This window comes from Pituophis catenifer, unplaced genomic scaffold, assembly GCF_029215685.1.
Source record: "Pituophis catenifer annectens isolate HBS135680 unplaced genomic scaffold, rPitCat1.0.hap2 SCAF_1, whole genome shotgun sequence".
NCBI classification, from domain to species: Eukaryota; Metazoa; Chordata; class Lepidosauria; order Squamata; family Colubridae; genus Pituophis; species Pituophis catenifer.
In genome coordinates this window covers 231,136,160-231,161,264 of record NW_027256881.1, presented here as the reverse complement: position 1 = coordinate 231,161,264, position 25,105 = coordinate 231,136,160, and the positions used below count along the sequence as shown (strand labels likewise).

The window sequence follows — 25,105 nt, the reverse complement described above, 5'->3', positions numbered from 1 at the left end:
AAAGTGGGTCAACATATTCTCCAAAGCAGGGGTCTCCAACCTTGGCAACTTTAAGACTTGTGGACTTCAACTCCCAGAATTCCACAGCCAGCAAAGCAAAGCTGGCTGAGGAATTCTCGGAGTTGAATTCTCGGAGTTGAAGTCCACAAGTTTTAAAGTTGTCAAGGTTGGAGACCCCTGCTCCAAAACACCTGTGAGCAGGACATGAAACAACGGATTGAAGCTTATGAAGGAGAGATCCAGTATAAAACTTCCTGACAGTCAGAACAATTAATCAGTGGAAGGGCTTGCCGCCAGAAGTTGTGGGTTGGAGGTTTTTTAAAAAGAGATTGGACAGCCGTTTGTCTGGATTGATACAGGGTCTCCTGTTTGAGCAGCGAGTTGGAGTAGAAGACCTCAAGATCTCCTTTCTGTTAGAAAAAAGAGGAAGGATGGCTAGACGTCAGTTCCTAACCACAAGGATGCCAAAATGCATTTCATCACAACGCAAGCATGTTTCTTTCATGCTAGTGTTGCAACCTCACATGCAAATATATCAGGGGTGGAGTTTATGTTGTGATGTTGTGCTCTGTGTTTCACCACCACCCTTTGTTTCCTTCTATGGATGCCTATGGAAGGATGGCGTAGCTTGGAAGATACCAAGACTCTTTCCTGTAGTTGCTTCCTCTGAAGAAATGTACATCCTCTTTACAAGGAGCTCTTGGTTGGGTTCAACATATGCCACTTTCTTCAGATATACTTCCGTTTAAAGCAGAGTTCCTTAATCTTTATGCCACCACACTTTCTTTTAGCATAATCTTAATGTTTACACTTCTTCTCAATTCCAGACATCAAAATGAACACACACATATGAACACTGAAAACAATATGATGAAACTTAATTTTTTAAATAAAGACATAAAAAATAAAAAAAAATATTTACACTTCCTCTGAACTCTGTCTGAACCTCCCCAAGTTTGGGATATCCTGGTTTAAGAAGAAGGAATCGCTGATGAAATGAGTTTTGTTTTTTCCCTAAAGGGAAGCAGGAACTGCTATATCCACTTAGATGAATTTTAAATAGTGTATAGTATTTGTTTCTTGAATTTCTGATACCTAAATATATTAGTCATGAAGTGTGTAACTCCATTGATTTTACTCATAAACTGTTTTCCTCTAAAAATGAAACATAAACATAAGACATAAATGTAAGTGTTTCCTTTCCAAAGAAAAATGTTTGTTGAAAAGAAATTTATAAAAGTAACAACTGGGCTTGCAAATGCTTTTGATATGTATGTTTAAGTTTGGAGATGTTCCACAGGATATCTACAAGCAAATATCTACCTGCCATTCTCCTATCTTTTCACTTTATTTTTTAATAATTTATTTTAGTTAAAAAAGGACACGGAAATGTGGCAAAGCCCCAATAACCAGCATCACTTCATGTACAAGAATACCTGTTAGGTATGCTTTAGAAATTGATGGATGAGGGTAGCTCAGTGGTCTGTTAAGAAGTTACCCTCTGCCAGAAAATAAATAAAGTAAAAAGGATCAAGTGAGAGCAAGAAGTAAGATAGCAGGAGAAGCTGCTTTGTGGGCTTGACCAGAATATTACAGTTAACTGAAATTCCCATGGCAGACATTTTAGGTGAGTGCCCATAAATATGCTCTAAATTCATGTAAATGTAAAACTTGCCTTAAAAAATTAGGAACCCTTGGTTTAGACACTGATAATTTACCAAAGCTCTGACCCAGAAGCAGCAGAGTGTGGGAGAAGAACTAGCTCTCCCCGCTCCCCAATTCAGCTTAAAAATTTATTCCATGTCCTACTTGAGGTGATTCAGTTTCCAGAAAACTTATTAAGAAAGTTCAAAACAATCTTAAGGATCCATCTCATCCTGGGCACCCTTTTTTTGTACTATTACCATCTGGCAGACGGTACAGGGTAATAAAAACAAGGACAAATAGGCTGAAAAACAGCTTCTATCCCAGAGCAGTAACTACATTGAATTCTACTGGATGGTGCAATATTAATACAATATCAGAGGTTTTCAATTCCATTGCATAGAATGTGTTTTTAATTTTTATAGTTTTCTTATGTACAATGTACACTGAAAATGGCATTTAATTTTGTTGTATGAGGTACAATGACAATAAAGTAAAGTAAGTAAAAATTTATTCCATGTCCCACTTGAGGTGATTCAGTTTCCAGAAAAATCATTGCACAAAATTTGGGAATGACAGCATTCTAGGTATCGTATTACAGCAGGGGTCTCCAACCCGTGGGCCACAGACCGGTACCCAGTCTGTGGCCTGTTAGCAACTGGGCTGCACAAGCAGTGGGCGAGCAAGCAAAGCTTCATCTGCACATGCACAGGATCTAGGTTGCATGCAAACCATCCTTCTCCCCCGTCCCAGTCCATGGAAAAATTGTCTTCCACAAAACCAGTTCCTGATGCCAGAAAGGTTGGGGACCATTGTATTACAGTACAGTCCCATTAGGGAGAAGACCCTGAGGCAGTTTATATTTCGGTCGAGTTAGACCACAATATGTGTCAGCCCTCAAATAAACCAGACAGGAAACACAACAAAATGAACTAATTCTATTTTATTGTAAGGCTACGTTAACAAAATCTTCCCAGTCTGAAGCACACATTTCCGGCCTCCACTTTGAACAGCTTGATCCCTTAGGGTGGGTCCTTCCTAAGTTTCTTCCTCTGACCGTTAAACGATTGTGGAGCTCCTGCCTCTCTGGTCCGATTGTTTCCTAGGCAGCGCCTCTTCCCCTCTTTCCCCAATGTCATTCATACATTCCATTACAATTTGTCACTGGGCTTTTCTTTGCTCTGGTCACACAGTGTTCCATGATAACTGAGGAGCACCTGATGGACTTTCCCTGGAAGATGGCGTCCCAGTTCGTTAAGTAAATAAATACATCTTTGTATATATTCCGGGCATTAATAGCCCCTTTGGAACATTTTATAGATTTGCTTAAAAGAACAAGGATGACATGAAATATATATTTAGAAAAGTTACTGCCAAAAGTCTAGATATGAGTGTTATGCTAACAACAAGAAGAAATTACCTGTTTTCTCAATTCACCCAGGAACTGTGACCTGTTTCTTCCCCTCTGCCCTAGATAGTAATTCCTAACTGCCACCATTTACAAATGTCACAGTTGTGTTACATTAGCAGTACAATTTCTCATATGCCTAGCAAATCTTCTATCCAGGGAAGACTGCTAAATATTTTCTGCATTGCACCCCAGATATGTTGAAGGAGGACTGTTTAACATTTTGGCCGATCACACAAGTGTGAGTAATAAAAAACTACTGCAATGCTCTCTACATGGGGCTCCCCTTGAGGAGCACCCGGAGGCTCCAGCTGGTCCAGAATGCGGCCGTGCGGGTGGTTATGGGAGCGACATGGCGCTCCCATGTGACCCCCCTCCTGCGCGAGCTGCACTGGCTCCCGGTGGTCTTCCGGGTGCGCTTCAAGGTTTTGATTACCACCTTTAGAGCGCTCCATGGCATCGGACCGGGGTATTTACGAGACCGCCTTCTGCTACCAATAGCCTCTCACCGACCAGTACGCTCCCATAGAGAGGGGCTTCTCAGGGTGCCGTCGGCCAAACAGTGTCAACTGGCGGCCCCCAGGGGGAGAGCCTTCTCTGTGGGGGCACCTGCCATCTGGAACGAGCTCCCCCCAGAGATACAGAGGATCCCGGACCTGCGCACGTTTCGTCATGCTCTCAAAACTTTTTTATTTCAGCAGGCTGGTCTGGCCTAACTCTCCTCTTTTAAATTTTTAATTAGTGTGATTTTATAAATTGGGTGTTTTAATCTGTGTTTCGACCAAAATATTTAATAATTTTAAGGGATTTTTTAAATATTTGTATTATCTGTATTTTATCTTGGCTGTTCACCGCCCTGAGTCCTTCGGGAGTAGGGCGGTATAGAAATCTGATAAATAAATAAATAAATAAATAAATAAATAAATAAATAAATGAATGAATGAATGAATGAATGAATGAATGAATGAATGAATGGAGGAACTGCAACATTAGGTCTGTTGTGACAGGAATGGGGAATTACAGTTTTTTCTGCAGTCCCTACAGAATGTCACTGTTCAGATGGACTGCCACTGGGCAGCCAGTTGGCTCAAACCAGGGTGGCAGTAAAATAACTTCTTGAAGTCTTTTTATTTCCAGAGGTGCCATATTTCAAATGTTTGAATAAATAAATAAATGCTTCTATAAGAACAATGAAAACAAGCTTCATTGAAATGAAGCTATTGTCTTCATTTGACTTCCCAAGATATTAGGATAAAGGGTCTAATTATGAAAAAGAAAAAGAAAATTTATCTAAGGGACTTTCCTGAACTTTTCTGAAAAGAAAAGAAAAACAGTCATTTTTTTTTAGAAATGTTGATAGTTTTCTGCATTTAGTAATACAATAAAAGCAAAATGCATAATTTTCTGTCAGGTTGTGTGTACGTGCATGTGTGCACATGCATAAATACATAATAAAACATTCACTTAAGGAAGAAAAAACTTCCACCCATTCCCAGCATTCAGAATGATGTCTGAACAGTAATAAAATGATAAAAATGTAGCCTAATCAGCACTTCAACTATGCAAGAAGAAAAGCAGCCATACCCACCTTCCGCACTTTTTAAAAAAATCTATCCTGTATCTTCCTCTAATCCACACACCTTCTTTTCCCCCCAAGGATTTATAATTTTTCTACCATATTATTTATTTTTGTTGGTTGCACAGTAAGCCAGATGTTTAGAGTGAAATGACTTTGGCATTTTTGTCAATCGAGTTCTTCTCCTGGACTTGGGATAGCAGATGTTGTGTGATGGTGCTAATGCAGGGTTGGGCAACTGTGGCCCTTGTACAACCTGTGGACTTCAACTCCCAGAATTCCTGAGACAGCCAAGCTGGCTCAGGAATTCTGGGAGTTGAAGTCCACAGGTTGTACAAGGGCCACAGTTGCCTGCCCCTGTGCTAATGGTATCATTGCAAGATGTAATGTGTTCCAAGTAAAGCTACCTTTTGCCGCTGACTGAAAATTGTCAATGCTGATGGTATTCAAGTGGTGCTCCAGATGTTTTTGAATTGCACCCAAGGGACTGATTAACATTGGTACCATTTTTACTTTAGTTTCTCACAGTTGTTCTATTTCTATTTGCGGGTCTATGTATTTTGTGATTTTCCCCCCAGTTCTTTCTCTTCTCTTCTGCTGTCTCCTGGCATCTGCAACATCCACTATCCGTTTTTCATATCAACAATTGATAAATCGGGGTTGTTATGTGGCAGGTGCCTATAGGATTGAATTCTAAATCCCAGAGTACTTGAGCTTCTTCATTTTCTATGACTTCGCCTATTTTGTGATCCTACCAGTTCTTGTTTGCAGACAAATGGCAGTTCCAATGCATCGTTGTTGCTACTTTGTCATGCTGTTGTTTGTAGTCTGTGCAATCTTCTTGCAGCAGCTAACTGCTGGTGCATTGCTTCTTCATCTTCTTTGCAGAGGTGGCACTTGTTGACTGTCTTCTAAATTTTGGGTTTGTATAATTTGTTCTTAAGACTTGGTCTTTTGCAGACAGAGTTACCCGCCCCCAGGTGCTAGAATGTGCGGAGATGGACAGGCTAACAATGGAAATAAAAGAAAGAAAGAGGAGAAACGGAATATTATTTGATTTGGGACACATGGTATATATTGGTTAGAGAATAGAAGTAAAGAATAAGAACATAAAAATAACTTAAGCGGTAATTTTAAAGTTAAAAGGTAATATATATAGTTATGAATAATGACACAATATATAGATATGTATATAAACTATTGTATATAAATGGAAAAGAAGAATAATGAAAATAATTGATACGTACTTATGAGTGATACTGGTATGGAGCGCTGTAAAGATTGAAAATGTGGTATAAAATGAAGAAAACTGTTCAATTAAAAAAATAATTAAAAAAAATATTTTGTATTCTTCACTTAATCTTTCTTGTAGGCCAGTTTGGTCTCTCCAGTAATCCATCAGCATTCGTGGTATACTAGCTTCCATACCTCTTCTTCAGTGTCCTTTAGATATTCTTCCAATGCTCTTTTTTCTTCTTCAACTGTCTGGTGTACTTGCAATATTCCACTCTCACCTATTTTTCTGAATAAGTAGAGTCTGTCAACATTGCTGCGTGGATGAAGGGCATGAGTCATTGTCATTGTTTTTCTGCTTTTCTTATATAGGGCTTTTAGTTCTGCTTGAGTCCTGCTCACTGTTCCATCTGATGACTGAAAATGCCCATGTGTTAATTGAACTTTTAACCTTCATCTTAAATTCAGTGTGCTTGATGCTGTCAGTTTGAAGGATGCCCAAGTATTTGTGGTGATTGTGGTCTAGTGGTTAAAGCATGACACTAGAAAGCAGAAGACTGTGAGTTCAAGTCCCACCTTAGCCATGAAAGCCAGTTGTGTGATGTCGGGCCAGTCACTTTGCCTCAACCCAACTTACCTCACAGAGTTGCCGTTGTAGGGAAAATAGGAGGAGGAAAAGATATTGGATATGTTCACCACCTTGAATTATTTGTAAAAATAATAAAGGCTGGATATAAATAAAATAATACATCTAAAAAGGTCTCTACTCAGAAGAAATTAAAAAATTGTATAGAGGGCCCAAATTATAGTTACCAGCAATTTAAAATAGACTCTGCATTGTCTGCATTGAGACATGAGAACAATGGAGATGATCCAGAATAGCTCGAATGCCACTACTCTGATCTAACAACAAGGACAGTAGGAGATTATTACAACAATCCAGGCACAAAACAAGCCAGGCACACACCAATAATGTTGCAGCATCCTCTGTCAAACAAACAAACAAACAAACAAACCCTGCACCTTACAAATATTCATCAAGTGAAAATTAGAAAACCCTAGTAAGATATTCCATCAACAGTTGACTGTACACTGTTATCAAGGCCACAAAGTACTAACAGCTGTGTCAATGTTATAATGAAATTGAAAGCTTTGATGATGAATCAAGGGAAGAACATTAAAAGTGCACTAAATATTGCAGAACCTTTGATGAGGGTGAATAAAACCCTCTTCGGATTGTGGGTTTATTTTTATCTTTTCCATCCCTGTCTGTGGTTTTTTTTGGGTCATCCTTCCCATTGTTTAAATTGCCATCTGATTAATTAATTGATTAATTGAAAAGAAAACAAAAACAAACAAAAACCTGAAAGGGCAGAATTGATGAAGCACTGGGTCTTTTTCTGCCTTTAGTTTTCTGTGTTTCTGGTTCTGTGTTTTTTTACTCTTCATTTTGTCTATTGTTGCATTTTTTGTAACCGTTTTATTCGCAACCACCCAGAGCTGTGGGACTTGAGCAAAATATAAATTTTAATCATCATCATAATCATCAGAGATTACATTATGCATATTACAATTAGAAAGAAAAAAAAATGCACCTCCAAATCCACCCCCAAACTTAACCCTCCTTGTGTATATGATGTCATCCTATCACTGAGCATTCCCCCATCTTGGAAATGTTAAGCATGGTCCTGGTTCCCCAAGGGTTGTCCTTCCCTAATCTAATAGGAAGAAGACAGAGAACTTAGATCTGGCCAGCTGGGACATTGTATTCCTAACAGAACTCTGCTTGGACAAAGCAAAAAGCCTAATTAAAGGGCTATTCTTCGTTCCTTGAACTGCCAACAAGTGCAGGCACATGTTGTGCTGTTCTCATTGCCTATCGTTATTCTGCCATAGGAACACTTGGAGGCCATCCTTGCTGATTTAAAGTGGGACAAGGATTTGTCCTGATTTACGGAAAACGATTGGTGGAGTTCTCTGATTCATTTGTTCTCCTATTAAGCATCACCTGCCAGTGGAAAAACAACTACTAAGCACTTTAATCTAGACTCGGGCAAGAAAAAAGCAGGTGTTTAGAATCACACATTTGTTTTATTTATTTATTTGAGGTGTTTTGCATACCTCCTCAAACCACAGGGACTCTAAAGTTGCCGGATTATCAGATGGCAGATACAGAGCTATCCTAGGCCTCTGAGTTGTCAGTAGGATTATTTCTGAACTTAGTTTAGTGCTCTTCTGAAGCTAAACTTGTGTTTAAAATTAATCTGGTTGATAGGTAAACAGTGTGCTGGTCATCATGACATTAACAGATTTTTAAAAAGAAATACAGGTCTAATACTCTTTCAAAAAAGCTCTAAAAGGATGTCTGCAATTGAGAGCTGTGGTGGCACAGTGGTTAGAGTGCAATACTGCAGGCTACTTCTGCTGACTGCCGGCTGCCTGCAATTTGGCAGTTCAGATCTCACCAGGCTCAAGGTTGACTCAGCCTTCCATTCTTCTGAGGTGGATAAAATGAGGACCCAGATTGTTGGGGGAAATATGCTGATTCTGTAAACCACTTAGAGAGTGCTGTAAAGCACTGTAAAGCGGTATATAAGCCTAAGTGCTATTGCTATAAGGAATTTGCATAAGATGTGCCAAAGCACCAGTCATTATGTAGGCAAGGCAGCATTTCCGTTGAGCCAAGCAGAAAAATCATGAGAGCAGTGACCAGAGGAGAAAACCCAAAAGTTACCAATGGCAGATTTCACCTTCTGACCACATTAGTAACCATATCTTTGGTAAAATGAAGCAGATCGAGTTTGTGTCAGTGTGCCTTTTGGTTTGTTTTTTTTTTATCCCTGGCATCAGTTTGAACTAGACCTTGCAGTTTTCTTGGTACAATTTTAGAAGTGGCTTGTCTGCTTCCTAAAAAGGCTGAGAGTGGAGAGATTTGTTCAAACTCATGAAGCTGAAGTGGGACTAGAACTCATAGTTTCTAGCTTGATCCTTTAACCACTACACCAAACCAGCTGTCCAGATGTGCCAGATCATATCCACAGTCAAAATAGAGTGTAGAGAAAACTTAAACGCTGCTTTAAAACTGGAATAGTTAAGATCAAGGTGAAGCTATTTCAGCTTTGGTCTGGGGATTAGATGAAAGCAACATCATAAGGACATGTCTGTGGAGATTCTCAGTCATCCAGGTCCTAAAGGTGTCCTAAAGGTGCTTTTTTCAAGAGGCAACTGGACTTTCTGGTTTTTCTTTGAAGACGTTTCACTTCTTATCCAAGAAGCTTCTTCAGCTCTGGAAGCACCTTTGGAATGATCATAAGGACATGCTACCTTCATGTCATGATTGGGGGGGGGGTTTCCTTTGAAAATCAGTCTTTGTGTTCTGTGCTGCTCTATGTTCAACACATAGCATTTGAAATGAAGAGGCTACACATGGCTTTTATATTAATGTTTGATGGTGGAAAGGAGAAGGTGTATCGTACACACCCTAGAGAAGAATGCCACCACTAGATTGTTCCATTCTTCCTTTTTTCCCCTAATCTGAAGGCAGACATGCCTTCAGTTTGCATGGAAATTGGAGCCTTCCTTAACCTCTAGGATGCTGATCTGGCTTATCCCAGGTGAATAAACAGGCGACTGTTTATTCATGTCCCTATTTAGTCATATTAACATTTTATTTTATATACTTTCTTCTCCCTCTCTCTCCCTCCCTCCATTCCCTTTCTCTCTGACATATACTGTACACCACAATTGTAGTTAATAAAATTTATTATGAAAGAAACTGAAGACTCTATGTTCTCACCAAAGCAAGCCTATAACAGACTTCATATCTTCATTTTGGCAAACAAGGACTTGATTGTAATTAGATTAATAGATATGTCCCAATCCAAAGCTGTGGGGGTCTTCAAGTATATTTGCATTCTTCATATTTTGTACTCTGTTTTAAAATAGAACAAACCATTTATTTCATGAATCAGCCCTGAATCCAAGTGTGATCCACAGGAAGCCTCAGAGAAAAGCCCCTTTTTTTTGACGTCTCTGTGGCCATCTGTGGAATGAACCAGGAAACAATAACAAACAGAAGTACTGTACTGTGTTAAACCTTACAAGACTTACTCCTCTTACTTTGATGGTTTGCTGTTGGCTCCCTCTGCTGGCCATTTTGTGGCATGTTCTTAGAACAACAGGCTGTATAAACAGGATACAAAGGGTGGGAAGGATGATTTGGATGGTATTCGTTTATGGAAGTTATGCTTGATAAAGAAATGCCTCTTTGTTTTTCAGTGTTGAGGCAACATGTCACACCCCTCTGCTCCTCCAAGCTATGAAGATCGAAATCCACTCTATCCTCCACCAGGGGGAGGATATCCTGGAGGTTATCCGCAGCCACCACCCTACAGCGGTGGGTATCCTGAACCTGGAGGCTACTCCCACCCAGGAGGGTACCCCCAGCCGTTTCCTCCTGTGCCTGCAGCACCTATGAATTTTGGTAATGCTTAGTTTTTTCCCTTCTTTCTCTCTTGATAGGATGTGCGGTGTAATGAGTGGGGCAGTGGCAGTGGGAGAGAAGAGATAAAAGTGGAAGCTTCCATAATTGCAAGTTTTAAGAGCAGACAAGGTTAAAATTTGACACTCTGGTTTTATCTTTAAAAACAGCTATTTAGACATGCAGTATAGATATTGAAAGGCATGAGACTGTCTGCATCCTATTCTAAAGTTTGCATTAAAAAAAAAGATTAAAAAAAGAAAGTGTTTGGGAGAGTAAAGAAGGAAAAAACAAGCACGGTATAAGGAGCATATATATAATATGTCTGAATATTTAATTTCATAATTTTAACCCAGATTATACAGAAAACATTATGTCATCTGCGGCTGTATCCGTTTCCTCTCCAATTACTTCTCTGCTTAAATTGCAGTGACTTGCCTTATGCAAACAAAGAATTCATCTCAGTTTACTGATTCTGCTTGCCTTGCAAAGCAGAGGCTGAAGTCCAGCATTGAGGAAATGGGTTTGGTAAGGTGGATTGGAATGACTTACATCAATCTAAATATGACTACACAGAGATTAATTCATTCTTATCAACCTTTAATCACCCAGGTACAGTTTCAGTCAGACTGGTTAAAACCTAGTGTTTACTACAGTATTCAATGTACTCTGACTTGTTTTAGCACTTTCTAAACATGAAACCATGAAGTAATAGTAATAAATTTCAGCATATTATTAGTATGGTGTTAATGTAAAATTAAATATGATGCAACGTGAGTTTATATTTAAAAGATTTTGTATAGAGGTTGTTCTTGATTTACCACTGGTTATCTTGATGACCATTTGAAGTTACAACAGACCCTTCCCAAACCAACTTACAACTTGGGTCCGAGGTTCTGATGGCTGCCCCCCCCCATCACATGACCATCTTTGGATCCTCATCAACCAGCCTACATTTTCAGGCATTTGTAGATGCCATGGTCACATGACTTCATTTTACAACATTTTTGCCAAAAACTGGCACCATAGCGAACAATTTCCGTTTGCTGGAAAAAAAAATGTTGAAAAATCAGGTCACTTTATGACTGTTACGGTTTACAACTGACATAGGCAAGCTCCATTATGGTTATACGTTGAGGACTACCTGTAAAGATTTTACCTTCTTTTGCGAAGAAAGAAAGAAAAGTTTAGGTTAAAATACCTAGAAGTCTTTCCTAAGAACCGAAGGAATGACCCTCTGAATATACTATCTCTCAGGACAAAGATCTTGAAATAGAAATGCCTTTGAAAAGGGACCTTATACAATAAATTTGCACAGTGTGAAGAGAAGTTGCAAGGAAAACGATTCTGCAGCTGAGAGCAATAACTTGGCACTAACTAATCTTGTGATCCATGCGAAAGGAGCATGAGACAAATTAATCTGTCCTGGACATCAAGGAGTTGCTGTAGACAGAGTGAAGCTGTGTCCTTTGAATTATTACGAGCCTTTTATAGAAATGGTTAAGTATACATATCTATCTCTCTGTGTATATGGTATGCCAGTTTTGAAAATGCCCTATCACTTTAGGAAAGAAGAGCTTGCCGGCCTATTCTTCTTTTTTGTTTGAAGAATGGCATCAATATGCAAGGCCGTGAAATCTTGTCTTTCTATGTCATTGATTCAGTAGGTGAGAGTGATTTCCATGTGGCCGATTGGGATGATAAGAAAGTCAGACACACTTTTATCCGCAAGGTAAGCTGAAGGCACCCGCCATGCACTGATCTTGTTGAAAATTGCTTTCTTGAATGCTGCTTTTGAAAAAAACTGGGTTCACATTATGGCAATATACAGACTTGTCCAGGGAAGATCGGTGTTCCAAATAGTCTTTGATACAAGTCCAAGATATCTCTACTTGCACTGGAAGATGAAAAACTGTGATCAGCAGGAGGGATCTGTACTTGAAAGCTTTGGGAATTCCTACTGGGAAGTGAAATAGGGTTATTAATGAGAAACACTATTGTACCGGTGTGCATTTGGGATTTTTTTTTTCTTTTGGTTTTGGATAACTCCTTTGCCCAAGTACTTGTTCCAAAACCCGAAATTTCAAGAAGCAGCAGCTGAAGTATCCCCTTGGGAGGATAATGGGAGACAAAAAAGCTGTTTGAAACTGCATCCCTAGCTTTTCATTTGGGTGAGCATGATAGGTGATAGCCATCTAGATTTGCATCCCTTTCAGACAGGGGTAGTCAATCTGCAATTCTCCACATGTTCAGTCCTACAACTCATACAATCCCATGCTGTTGTCATAGGACTGATAGGAGCTGAATTCCAAAGGACACCAGGTCATCTTTCTAGCATAAGAGAGAAGGATAAGAAAACTATCATTTGCAGCCCAAAGGATTTATAGCCAATAATGTCTGTTAGTTTATATAAAAAAGGAGGGGTAGCAGCAAGCCAAATTCTCTTTTTCCATGCTGTTAGTATAACATTGCACATAGTTCTAAGGAGGCCCTTGAATTATAGTGGTATAACTGAAAAGCTATTTGACTATTTGAAGCAATCCATTCTTACACAGATACACTTTATCTGTTGATTCCCAGGTTTATAGCATTATCTCCGTGCAGTTGCTTGTGACAGTAGGCATCATTGCAATCTTCACCTTTGTGTAAGTATTCTGAGATCAGTTCTTCTATTCTCTGGCTGTGAAAGTCTGTCAACTATGCTTCCACATCCTGCTACAAACCATGATTGAGTGGAGGCATGTTTAGCGAGATAGAAACACTGGATACATGTGCATTTATGTGTAGGGAGGAGATAATTGGATAGTGACAGGGCCACCTCTGATGTTTGTCCAAAACGTTTTTCACCCCCAGGGCATCAAGTCACATCAGGTGGCAGCTGTGATTTCCCAGTGCTGTGTTCTCCTTTTTATTCTATAGGACATATCCAGAGCAGTGGTGAAATCTAAAATTTGTCACTACTGGTTATGTGGGCATGGCTTAGTGGGGGGGTGTAATGTGACTGGGTGGGCGAGACCATTTAAAAAAAAAACTTTTAAAACCACTTTTTCTACAACGAAGAGGTTGTAAAAAAATGCTTTCAAAAGGCTCTGACGATCCCAGCTGAGTTGCCTGATCGTCAGAGGCTTTTTTTCTTTTAAAAGCCTCTGCCGATCAGGCAACTCAGCTTGGATCGTCAGAGGCTCTTAAAAGCATTTTTTCTACAACCTCTGAAGTGGTTGTAGAAAAAATGCTTTTAAAAGCCTTTGACGATCCCAGCTGAGCCGCGCGATCATCAGAGGCTTTTTTTTTTACTTTTAAAAGCATTTTTTCAACCGAAGAGGTTGTAGAAAAAAAATGCTTTTAAAAACTAAAAAAAAAAAGAGCCTCTGATGATTGTGCAGCTCAGCTGGGCAATTGGGGGGGGGGGGGAGCAGGGATTTTTGCTACCGGTTCTCTGAACCACCCGCCTCCATCGCTACCGGATCGGGCGATTTCACCCCTGATCCAGACCCACGTAATAGTAACTGGGTGGGCTCCTTTTGCTATCATTCTCATCGTTTGGCACCAACCCCTCCCATGTCATGGCACCTTTGTGCAGTGCATAACTTATATACCTGCTTGTGATGCACTTGGTCAAGTTGTGTCTGCTTTCAGCACTTACTAAAATGTATTCTGTGATTAAATGCGGCTTCTGGCTAAATTTTGACTAGTGTAAGTTTGTTTCTGAATTTTTTATCATACATGGGAAACTATTAGGTTTGGTTTTGGAATTTGTTTTTTTTAACCTGGGAGAAAGAGATTGGAAACTGAAGAAGCAACCAGATATTCTTAGAATAACTTGCTGTCTGAATGGAAAGGGGAACAAAATATTCTTTGTTAAAATCATATCTAATATAACCACTGGTAACTTATTTTTTTATGTGATTTTTCAATCTCCACAGTGAACCTGTGTCAGGTTTTGTGAGGCGTAATATTGCTGTGTACTATGCATCTTAGTAAGTACCACTTTTTTTCTCCTACATGCTTAGAGGATTTGTTTTATGCTTCTTAACTTTATAGCAGAATTGGGAAACCTGTGGCTCTCTAACAGTTTTGTAATCTCAACTCCCAGCATTTGTGCCCATTGGCTATTCTGGAAAAACTATGATAAACTTGCAGTTTAGCAACCTTTAGTGAGCTAGAGCTTTATACAATTTACCTGAATATTGGCTTATATTATGTGAGTTCATTCCCTTCGTACAGAGCGTGACTAAAGTGGTACATCCAACTGCCAAGGCTCTTGGTAGATATGAATGGATGTGTTCTACCATGTACACCTCATGGGAAGCTGGTTACCTCATGCTGGAAATCTTTGCCATACTCTATAATTTTCTTGTTATACTTTTAAGGCAATCTTAACTCCTGGTAACTACCTGAACAAGTCCATGAAATTGCCTTGACAACATTTTTCATAAGTAGCTTGCTATTGCATTCTTCCCCTGGCTGAGAGTGATGGCCCAAAGTCACCCCACTGGCTTTTTCCTAAAACAGGATTAGAACTGGCAGCATCCCAGCTTCTAGCCCAGTGTCTTTAACCACTACTCTCAGGCACTGAGATTTGGTAGGATAAAGTTAACACTGAATTTATCCCATGAAAAGGACAAGTTAGAGATGATTCTTTATGCAGATGTGTGAGACTTTTTCTATCAAAGACAAATACGTCGCACACAAAAAGGTTTCAGGAGCTTTATATAATCATAAACCATGTTGCAAATTTTTAATTGTATTTTACATAAGATAAAAAATTAAATTTGTGCTATCAGTATTAGTATCTTCTGAAGCTTTGGCTGTTTAGGTTAACTGATAGCAGTAGCTGCTTTGACCTTAGAGGCAAAGAAGAATTTATCCTGCTGCTTCTATCAATTGATGTGGCTGAAAGATTTTCTTGAGTTTTTCACAGTAATTGTAAAGGCACTTTTTCCCCTTAAAAACCCTTCTTGATATCTGGGAAGAGCTGGTGAAAATTGGATGAACCAGTGGTGAAATGTAAAATTTGTTACTACCGGTTCTGTGGGCGTGGCTTGGTGGTGGTGGGTAATGTGACTAAGTGGGCGTGACCAAGTTTTTTTTTTACTTTTAAAATCATTTTTTCTACAACCTTTTCGGCCAAAGAGGTTGTAAAAAAAATGCTTATAAAAGTCTCTGACGATCCCAGCTGAGTTGCCTGATCGTCAGAGGCTTTCTTTTCTTCTAAAACTTGGAAGTCTTCTAGTCCCAACACCTTCCCATGCAGGAGACCCTGACAAATGACTAGCCAATCTCTTCTTAAAAATCTCCAACCCACAACTTTTGGAGGCAAGCCCTTCCACTGATTGTTCTTGCTGTCAAATTTCTCCTTAGTTCAAGGTTGGATCTTCCTTTGATAAGTTTCCATCCATGATGGAATGACTTTTTGTCCTGCCATCAGGTGCTTTGGAGAATAGGTAGTCCTCTTCTTTATGACAGCCTCTTAAATATTGAAAGACAGTTATCATTGTTCTGTCCCCGTCCCACACACGCACACAAACAGACAGCCGGGGGTTAAATAAACTGGCAGACAACCAATTCTTCCGATAAGAAGCTTGGCAGCAACCCAGTAGCTGCTTGCCAAGAACTTTACTCACAAACAAAATACACACAGTCAAGAATTGTCCGGTTCATAAAATAAATCCAAGGCCGATAATGTTGTTTTTCAAAGATGCAATGTGACTCGATAGTAGTTAGTTTTGTCTGTCACAGAGTCTGAATGGCCACCTCACCCCCTTTTATACCCTGTGGGCTGTGGTCCAGTGACTCAGCTTAATCTCTGGCACGCCTTTTCTTCTGTTGCGCGCGCTTATCTCTGCGACGCTGCCGAGGATCCAGCCAAGACTCATTTCCCTCATCACTGTCCACCTGTGGCTGCGTGGACATGCTTGGCCCCGGCCCTATCTCTTGCCCTTCGGTGGACACCGAAGGCATTGCCAGAGAGGAGGGTCCTGGAGAGGGAGGCCTTGCCAACTCCTCTCCTTCACTCTCGGAGTCCTCTCCTGCCGATGACACAGGCTCAGGTAACGGAGCCACAACAATCATGTCACCCCTAGTCCTTCTTTTTGGCAGACTAGACATACCCAGTTCCTGCAGCAGTTCACTTGACTCTGTGTTGTAGCCAGTCACCCACAAGTGATGGGATAAAGCTAATATAAAAAAATATTTCCAGAGAATCCTAACTCTGCTGAGACATGCAGGATGCAAAGAAAAGCACAGAGCACTTCTTGATGATGAAGATGCAAGGCAAAGTGCTCTCAAGTCCCCTGATAATACCATGATATAGAAGACTTGAAGAATGATTATCCCTGGGCTGGGCTTTTTCATATTATAGCCTTTGTGTTTTTGCAATAGAGTGCCAAGCTCTTACCAAGGATGTATTGAAAATAATATAATGCTTGTTTCATTTTCCCAGTGCTGTATTCCTGGTCACTTACCTGGTGCTGGTGTGTTGTGAGGGACCACGGTGAGTTAATGTTAGATATATTGGCATTTTGATTTGAGTGGGAATCAATTAACTTCATTGATTTATGTTCATTGATCAATACTTTTTGATATAGATTGACATCTAACAGCAAAAATTGTAACATGTGTCTTGTGTCCTCTTGAAATAATCCTATTGCTGAACTGATTTCATTTTGTTGACTTCTTGCAGGAGACGTTTTCCATGGAATCTCATCCTTCTGTCTATCTTTGTAAGTGAATGCTTTTCTTGTGAATTTTGGCTGAAATTACATCTTTGGTAGGATGGTTGGGTTTTAAAAGTGTTTCATTATTAAGTCATTGTTTTGTCCTCTTTTTGAACTATTGCATTGTGCTTTTTTGTTTCCCATGTATCTTTTCAAAAGTGCAAATAAGGCCAAATTGAGAGGTTCAAAGTTGAAAACAAAGACTATAGTATTAGGGCACAGAGCCAGTCATGGCTTGAAAGTAGAATGAGATGGATAATGTAGGGTGATGAGTTTTTGGCATTGAAATGGGCAGCAGTAAAAGTAAGTACTATGGAATAAAAAGGTCATAGAAATGTTGGTTTGGGACAAAAAAGAATTAGAGGTTACTAATGGTAATAAAATTCAAGGATAACACAAAGTTACCATAAAAACAAACAAAAATCCATAATTTGAAATACACACTGAAAAATAGTAGCCATCAGTCAAGGGTTGCTTCAGGATAGTAGTCAGCATAGACATCCAGTGTCAGCTTGGATAAAGAGATGTTTTCCTGCACATACAGACAAAGGGAAACATTTACCCTGCCATTTAAAATCTGATGTTAATAAATCAAACAGACTAGATAGTGGAAGCCAAGATTACTGGTATATATGTGTGCATGGGGACCAGCTGGTCATCTTCTTTTTTTTCTTCTTCTCCCTTAGACACTAGCGATGGGATTCATGACAGGCACCATTTCTAGGTAAAGTACAACAGTAGTCTATGTTTATTCTGCTTCTGTCTGCTCAATTAAGCTTGGTTTCTGTCTAAATATTTTGAATGTGTACTTTGTTTGGAAGGCTATCCAATACTTCAGTGAAGAAAACAAACCTCAGTTTTGGGTCCCCATTTAACCAACATCTTCGTTATAATTGTATTCAACACTTCCCTAGCAATTCAGTTTTTAGAAAATAACTTTATTAAACAGATGCTTAAGGGAGAATTGTAGATAAAATGATGCCCCCTTTTGATATATAGGGAAGTCCCATTTCCACAACAGCTCTTCCCTCATTTGTATCTCTTGGTTGACTGGGAGATGATACACACACTGTTACTAGTGTGTTCACTTCCATTTTATCCAAAACATTTGAAGACCATATGGGTCTGTCTTCAGATCTGCCAGCCTTGAAAACAAGTGGAGAAAAATCACTTTCCTGATCTGAGATGCTTCAAAAGGAGCTTCTTTCTTCTCTTTAGAGAATAAGCAGGCAATCAGCCCGGTGTTTGCAGGTTCAAGGCTTCCATTGAAATTGACTAAATCTTGTTGATGCCACCTTGTTCCCTTTCCTGGGAGTGCTGAGAGGAGATGCCCCATCATCTTTAAAGGGTTAATGAGGATGGCTGAAGCAGGAGAGCCTGGGATGAAGGGAGTGAAGCAAGAGTTCCCTCCATCCCAGACAGCTGTTGCATTTTCAAATGCTGAAAACTGGCTGCAGAGCTGTTCTGCTTGCATAGCAGCTACACAGAAGATTCTGTGTAGATTGTGCTAGGCTGCTGAAGAGGTAATGTGTAAGATCACAGAAGTGTGGAGTTGATCCAGGAGTGAGGGAAGCACTTCATGGAGAAGTGCCCTGATCATTGTTGAAGCTCAGGGTATCATTCTGAACTCATCTTCAGAGAAACAGTTACCTACAGGTTCTATGGCACAAAAATAGGGATGTGTTTATATATTAAGCCATCCACTCACTGATGACTCAAGCTGGCTACTAATGTTAAAAGCAACAAAGAACCAAATAATCACAATCCAGGGAAGAAAAAGAAAACAGAAAAAAAGAACATGTGTACATCTGTAGTATTGAAGTCAAAATTCATTTCATAATTCATTATAACATTCTGGGCCAATCGGTGGAGGAAGAGCCAAGCCTTAGGGGGCTTTCTAATCACCAGCAGGGTTGGACCATTCAGATCTCAGAAATACTGTTCGGCAGGACAGAGACGGCATATTTTCTAGGTCCTGTCAGATGGTACTGTTTAACAAATAGGACCTAGAGCTATAATGGCGAACCTATGGCACGTGTGCCCGAAGTGGCCCGCAGAGCCATGTTGCCTGGCACGCGCGGTGTCGCCCGTTCCTCTTCCAGGTTTCTGGAGCGCATGTGCGCACGATGACCAGCTGGCCTTCGTGTGTGCGGCAATGCTGGAAACTGAGCGTGAGCATGTGCGCTGGCCAGCTGATCGTTGCATGCACATGTGTGCCAGTAACCGGAAGACTAGCTGGTTGGCGCACATGTGTGCACCGCAAACTGGAAGTTCATTTTCTGGCGCATTCATGCCCCCTTCGAAGCTCCTGTTCTGGGTTGCGGGCCAGACGAGTGCGCACATGCGCGTGCTCCCCTTTCGGCACTTGGTGCCGAAAAGGTTCACCATCACTGACCTAGAGCATGCCAATCCCGTCTAATATTGTTAGGCGGAGACAATCTGCAATAGAGCCGTATTCTTAAATTCTGGTTCTGTGTGAGATTTTGTAGATAACAATCAGCACTTTGATTTTCAACTTAAATTCTAACAGTAATCATTGCAGTTCACAGAGAATTGGTATTTTGGGAGCTTACCTTACTGCTGCATTCTGGATTTGTGTAGCTTTCAAGTGGTCTTCAAGGGCAGCCCCGCATAGTGTATTGCAGTAATCCAAGCAAGAGGGTACTAAGGAATTCTACAAAGAAGCTCTATTCACAAATTGAATTGCATATTTCATATTCCACCATGCATATTTAATCAGAATCAGGATGTAGGTGAAAGAATTTCAAGTACCCCAAACTGAACAAACCACTTTGGCTAAAGTGCCGTTTTATTACTATACAGTTCCTTCGATAACTAATTAAGAAAACAGAATCCCTGAAATTATCATGTGATGAGATTATTCTATTTAACTTTTTCTTTGCAGCATGTACTCTACCAAGGCTGTTCTAATTGCTATGATCATTACAGCGATTGTGGCCATAATTGTTACCATCTTCTGTTTCCAGACAAAGGTGAGCAAGTGTCTTTCTCTGAGGCAATGTCAGCATGGTTTGATGATACGTAAATTGGATTCTTCCATTGTGACACCAAAAGTTTCTTGCCTCTTTTTGACAAGTGAAGGTTGAAAATCTATGCTTTGGATGGGCTGTTTTGTTTCAGGCTCCAAAATGGTCATTTGGATCTTAAAATTTGGCTGATTCAAAGTCGGAACCTTTGTGCCGGAGGTGAAAGCTCAAAATGGCTCAGATTCAAGGATTTCTTACACTTCTATAAAATGACTATGCAAAAAAGGCAGTTGTCTTGTAATTCACAATATACATTAAATATAACTATCAATGAATATAGTCCTTTCACCATTAGGAAGGGTATATGTTTAGTCACAATAATATAGAAATAATGAGAATACTTTCCAATAGATTTTCTCAATGTTCATCACGTTCATAATCTTCTCAATTTGAAATAATATTTAGCAGGCATAGTGAAATGTGTATGAAGTATTTATTGTATTATGTATTTTTTTTTAAAAAATAATTCCCATTCCTTCCAAGGTTCTTACATAGTTTCAGTGTTTCTTTGAAAATTATTGGTTGCATAATACATACGAGAACAAAAACGTACAAATCTTCTTCCTGAACACTTTGCATTTTGTATACCATTTCAGTATGGTGTTAATGTGTCTATGCATATGCTTGGGCACTTTTTACATAATGGGGGTGGTGAAGCTAAGGAGTTTCCTACAAGGGGCACTAATATTCTGTGCACAAAATGTGACCTGCTATGTGCCAAACTTCTCCCAAACCATGTCTTGTTTTCATTGGCAGGTGGATTTCACATCCTGCACTGGTTTGTTCTGTGTGCTGGGCATTGTTGTCATGGTGACTGGAATTATCACAGCCATAGTCCTGTCCTTCAAATACGTAAGAAATTATTGATAGAAATTTAGTGGGTTTGGGGTCAATGGTCCTTTTAGATCAAGGGTCTAAATTTAATTGAGGGCCACATCAGGGTTGTGTTTGATCTTGGGAAGATGGGTGGGCGTGGCCAGTTCAATGTCACTCGTGTCGGGGGCACCTATGATGGCCCGAGCACTCTGCCAGCAAAAACGGAGCTTGGGACGAGCTCCATTTTTGCTGGCAGAAGGCTACAGGACGTTGTTGCAGCTGAAAATGAAGCTCGGGAGGGCTGCACGGGCCAGTCCTTTGCTGTTTCCAGGGCAGCCCTGGGATACAGATCTAAGCACCCTACGGGCCAGATCCGGCCTCTTGCTTCTGAACTGGGATTTAGTTTCCAAGTTCATCTTCTCCTGTTTTCAACAGCTCAGTCTAACCACTATGATCTCCCACAGTATGGAGATCAAAACAACACAGATTAATAATAAATAAAGATTATGATTAATAAGTAAATAAAGATTAATGAGTAAACAGAAGCATATACTATTCCCCACAGTAAGGAGAAGCAAGAGATGGTTAAATCGACTCTTTTATCCAAAGCAGAGAATATATTTAATTTTGTTTCTATTTGGAAATTGTTTCCGGATTTTATGCTTGCACTGACAAAAAAGATAAACTTTTATTTTGTTTTTGCTGATTAGATAGGTTTGTTGCTATAGAAATGGCTAGTATATATTGTTGCGTGAAAACCTAAACCTCAACCTAAAAAGTTGAGGTTGTAATGTTATCTTCTACTACGCTAAAGAGAGTTGGAAGTCGGTGCCTTTTTCTTACCTTTTTCTTCTTTACACCATATTTTCTCTTTTTTTCTTTTTCTCTCCCCCTCAGTTTTCTATTACTTTTTAAAATTTGGTAAACTAATAAAAATGTATTATTAAAAAAACAGCAGTCTTTGTATCTATTGCTCTGAGAGAGCAGTCTTAAGAGAGGACACAGAGACAGGATCTATTGTTGAGTAATTAATAGCCCTAAACTTTTGTCTCTTAAAATGAATGATGAGTTGATAATGGTTTCCTTCTTCTATTATTTGTGCTGTAGTTTGGAAAAATCTGTTGTTAGAGTTAATTAAACCCAAACCATTAAATACATGTAGATCACATTCGTTTTCTTTTTCTTTTTGCAGGTTCCTTGGCTCCATATGCTCTATGCATCTATTGGTGCAATCGCCTTCACCCTGGTTAGTAGGAAGTTGCCTTCTGTAGACTTAGTTACCCATCCTCTGTCACACAAGTCTAAAATTAAGCAAAATATGTGCAAAACTAGAATTATAATTAAAATCATAATGCTGTTCTCTCTTGAAGGTATATTTTTACTTGGGTCCATAGATGCCAAGTAAATCCAGTAGAGAAACTAGATTGTTTTTATAAAGTTTATAGATGATCTCTGTGAAGACTGTGTGCTTACCTATATTTAGAGAGGTGCTAAATAATATCTAGAAATGGAAACAGGGATTTTGAACTGTAGAATGAATCAATATGTTGAGATTACAAATAGACCTGGAATAATTTTCTTTTATTACTCTTTGCTGCATCTACTCTTTGCTGTGTAGATTAAATCCAAGTGCCGGAATAGTTAATTCTTGATTTATTTTTACAAGATTCTATTTTTGGCTTCAGAATTATACTATTCCCAAGTGTCTTTTGAAAATATTTTTTACCCAGTTGTAACTTTCCTGTTGTCTTTAAAGGGATTCATACTTCTTCTCTTCCAATTATTATATTTTTGCTTGTTTGTTTGTTTTTGAGCATTTTGTAAAAACTTGCATTTGAAATTTGGAGGAATGGGGAGGGCAGAGGGGAAATTTCTCTTCTTTAAAATCGAATGGAAGTAAATATGGAAAGAGAGAATAATTTTTGAAAACTCTTGGGTAGATTTAGGCATCTGCTCATGCCATCGTGCATCCTTTCTGTTTGTGAACTACAGATATTGGGATGTGTTTCCTTCTTTCGTGATGCAGCTCTTGGGAAGGAAAATGTTTTTTATTGTTGAATAATTTCTTGCCCCTTGTAACTGCTACCTTGTGGCTTTTTACAGTTTCTTGCCTATGATACCCAACTGGTCTTGGGCAACAGGAAGCATACTATCAGCCCTGAGGAGTACGTCTATGGAGCCCTCAAGATCTACACAGACATTGTTTATATCTTCACCTTCCTCTTGCAGATTATAGGCAGCAGAGATTAGATGGATGAAAATATTTAAGACTTTGACAATCTTCCCCAGAGATCAGGAAGTGATACCTTTCTGGCTCTAATGTACTGTTGTGTGCTTGCCTCCAGTCCATATATAAATGCCAAGAAAGGATTCACAGAGTGGACCCAGAAACATAATAAGGAACCATATATTGTATTCAGTGAGATATGGATCTTAATCTTTTTGTTTGCTTCTGTATTTCCACACATGGCACATCCTTCTTTAATTTGTGCCCGGGAATAATGAATGTAGTATGTATTACCACTCTGATATGATGTATTGCAGTCTTTCAACTTACCCATTTATTTGTATTTTTGTCAGCCTTTAAGGTGCAGACAATTCTTCTAATTAAAAAAATCTATTGTTACAAGGCTCTTATTACATAAGTGCAAATAAATATATATATATTTTTCAATTAAACTTTCATGTATTTATGTAAGGAAGAGGTTATGTTGCTTACCTGCTCAACCAGGAATGTGGTCCTCTAGCAATCATCTGAATTATCTGAAGGAGAGGTTTATTTGCCTTGCCTTGAAGAAGGAATTTACTGTGTTATTGGAAACCAGAGCTTATTGAAGTCCTTATTCACAGTTTAATTTGCATTCAAGACAAAATGAGTATAGCCGCTCCTTTGTCAGCTTATATGCAGGGGTGGGTTCTACCTACCTTTACTACCGGTTCGCTTGTTTCGCTCGCGTGCGCACGCACTCTTTTGTGCATGCGCAGAAGCGATCTGATGACGTCGAGGTCAGTGGGCAGAGCCTCCCGCTGATTTTACTACCGGTTCTATAGAACCGGGAGCAACCCACCACTGCTTATATGGCAACATTAAGAACTGAGGGAATTGGAACAAGCAGACATAGCCCAATGTCTTTTTGGCAGATTTAAATTTTTGCTCAGGCATATTCCTGTTTACCTATGATTTTAGCTTTGTTTAGTGCTGAGCATAATTCTTAAACAGTCCTTTTTTACTGGAAAAAGCTGTTTTGGCCAAATTCCCCCCTCTTCCTTGCTTTCTTTTTTTCTTCCTCATTGTTTGATATGGTACTTATCAACTTCCAAATGGGACGCGGTGGCTTAGTGGCTAAGACACTGAGTTTGTCGATCAGAAAGGTCGGCAGTTTGGCGGTTCGAATCCGTAGCACCGTGTAATGGAGTGAGCTCCCGTTACTTGCCCCAGCTTCTGCCAACCTACCAGTTCGAAACCATGTAAAAATGCAAGTAGAAAAATAGGGACCACCTTGGGAAGGTAACAGCATTCCGTGCGCCTTCGGCATTTAGTCATGCCGGCCACATGACCACGGAATCGTCATCAGACAGCGCTGGTTCTTCAGCTTAGAAACGGAGATGAGCACTGCTCCCTAGAGTCGGGAACTATTAGCACGTATGTGTGAAGGGAACCTTTACCTTTACCTTTACTTATCAACTTCCAGAGTCATCTGGCAGGGTTCTCAGTCTACTTGTCTCACCTTGATTAGCAAAGTGGATTGTAACCAAAAGAAATCAGGAAGTGAGCAAACAGTATCATCATGGCAAAGAAGTGGGATTCAGGGGATGGTTTCAACATTCCTCCAAAACCTGGAACTAACATTAGTAACTGGATTTTAAGAGATGCATGTGAAATGATTCTCACTGGGATGCATGTCATAATCATAAATGTGTGGTATGTCATTTTCTCAAACTATAGGACAACTTGCAAGTTTCCATTAAATGCTAAATGGCTACATCAACAGGTTTTCTGACCAGCAAATTACTGCATCAAGTTTTGACTTTTTGCCTTTAAATAAATCTTTGAAACCGTAGAGGGATAAATGTGGAATAAAAAGCAAGGGCAATGGAGAACAAAAACCAAAGTCTTTAATTTCATAATTGTTTCAGTTTGTACACTGATTAGAGGCTTTAAACACATGCAATCGAATTCTTTTA

General features: G+C 39.5%; 1 protein-coding gene across 4 annotated transcripts in view; it reads left to right on the top strand.

Moving 5' to 3' along the window:
- LOC139323936 (protein lifeguard 3-like) overlaps positions 1–23,599 on the top strand; it is a 57,778-nt gene extending 34,179 nt beyond the window's left edge. The window contains exons 2-12 of one of the 4 annotated variants that reach the window (XM_070953797.1): positions 10,140–10,257; positions 12,009–12,073; positions 12,922–12,986; positions 14,265–14,318; positions 16,784–16,834; positions 17,024–17,063; positions 17,744–17,781; positions 19,963–20,050; positions 20,861–20,956; positions 22,113–22,166; positions 23,024–23,599. In XM_070953797.1, the coding sequence (XP_070809898.1) occupies positions 10,152–10,257; positions 12,009–12,073; positions 12,922–12,986; positions 14,265–14,318; positions 16,784–16,834; positions 17,024–17,063; positions 17,744–17,781; positions 19,963–20,050; positions 20,861–20,956; positions 22,113–22,166; positions 23,024–23,170 (804 nt within the window). In that variant the 5' untranslated portion in view covers positions 10,140–10,151 and the 3' untranslated portion in view covers positions 23,171–23,599. Of the gene's footprint in view, positions 1–10,139; positions 10,345–12,005; positions 12,074–12,921; positions 12,987–14,264; positions 14,319–16,783; positions 16,835–17,023; positions 17,064–17,743; positions 17,782–19,962; positions 20,051–20,860; positions 20,957–22,112; positions 22,167–23,023 lie in introns of all 4 variants that reach the window. The other 3 variants (XM_070953716.1, XM_070953635.1, XM_070953557.1) reach the window with 3 other exon arrangements.
- The last annotated feature ends 1,506 nt before the right edge of the window (positions 23,600–25,105 follow it).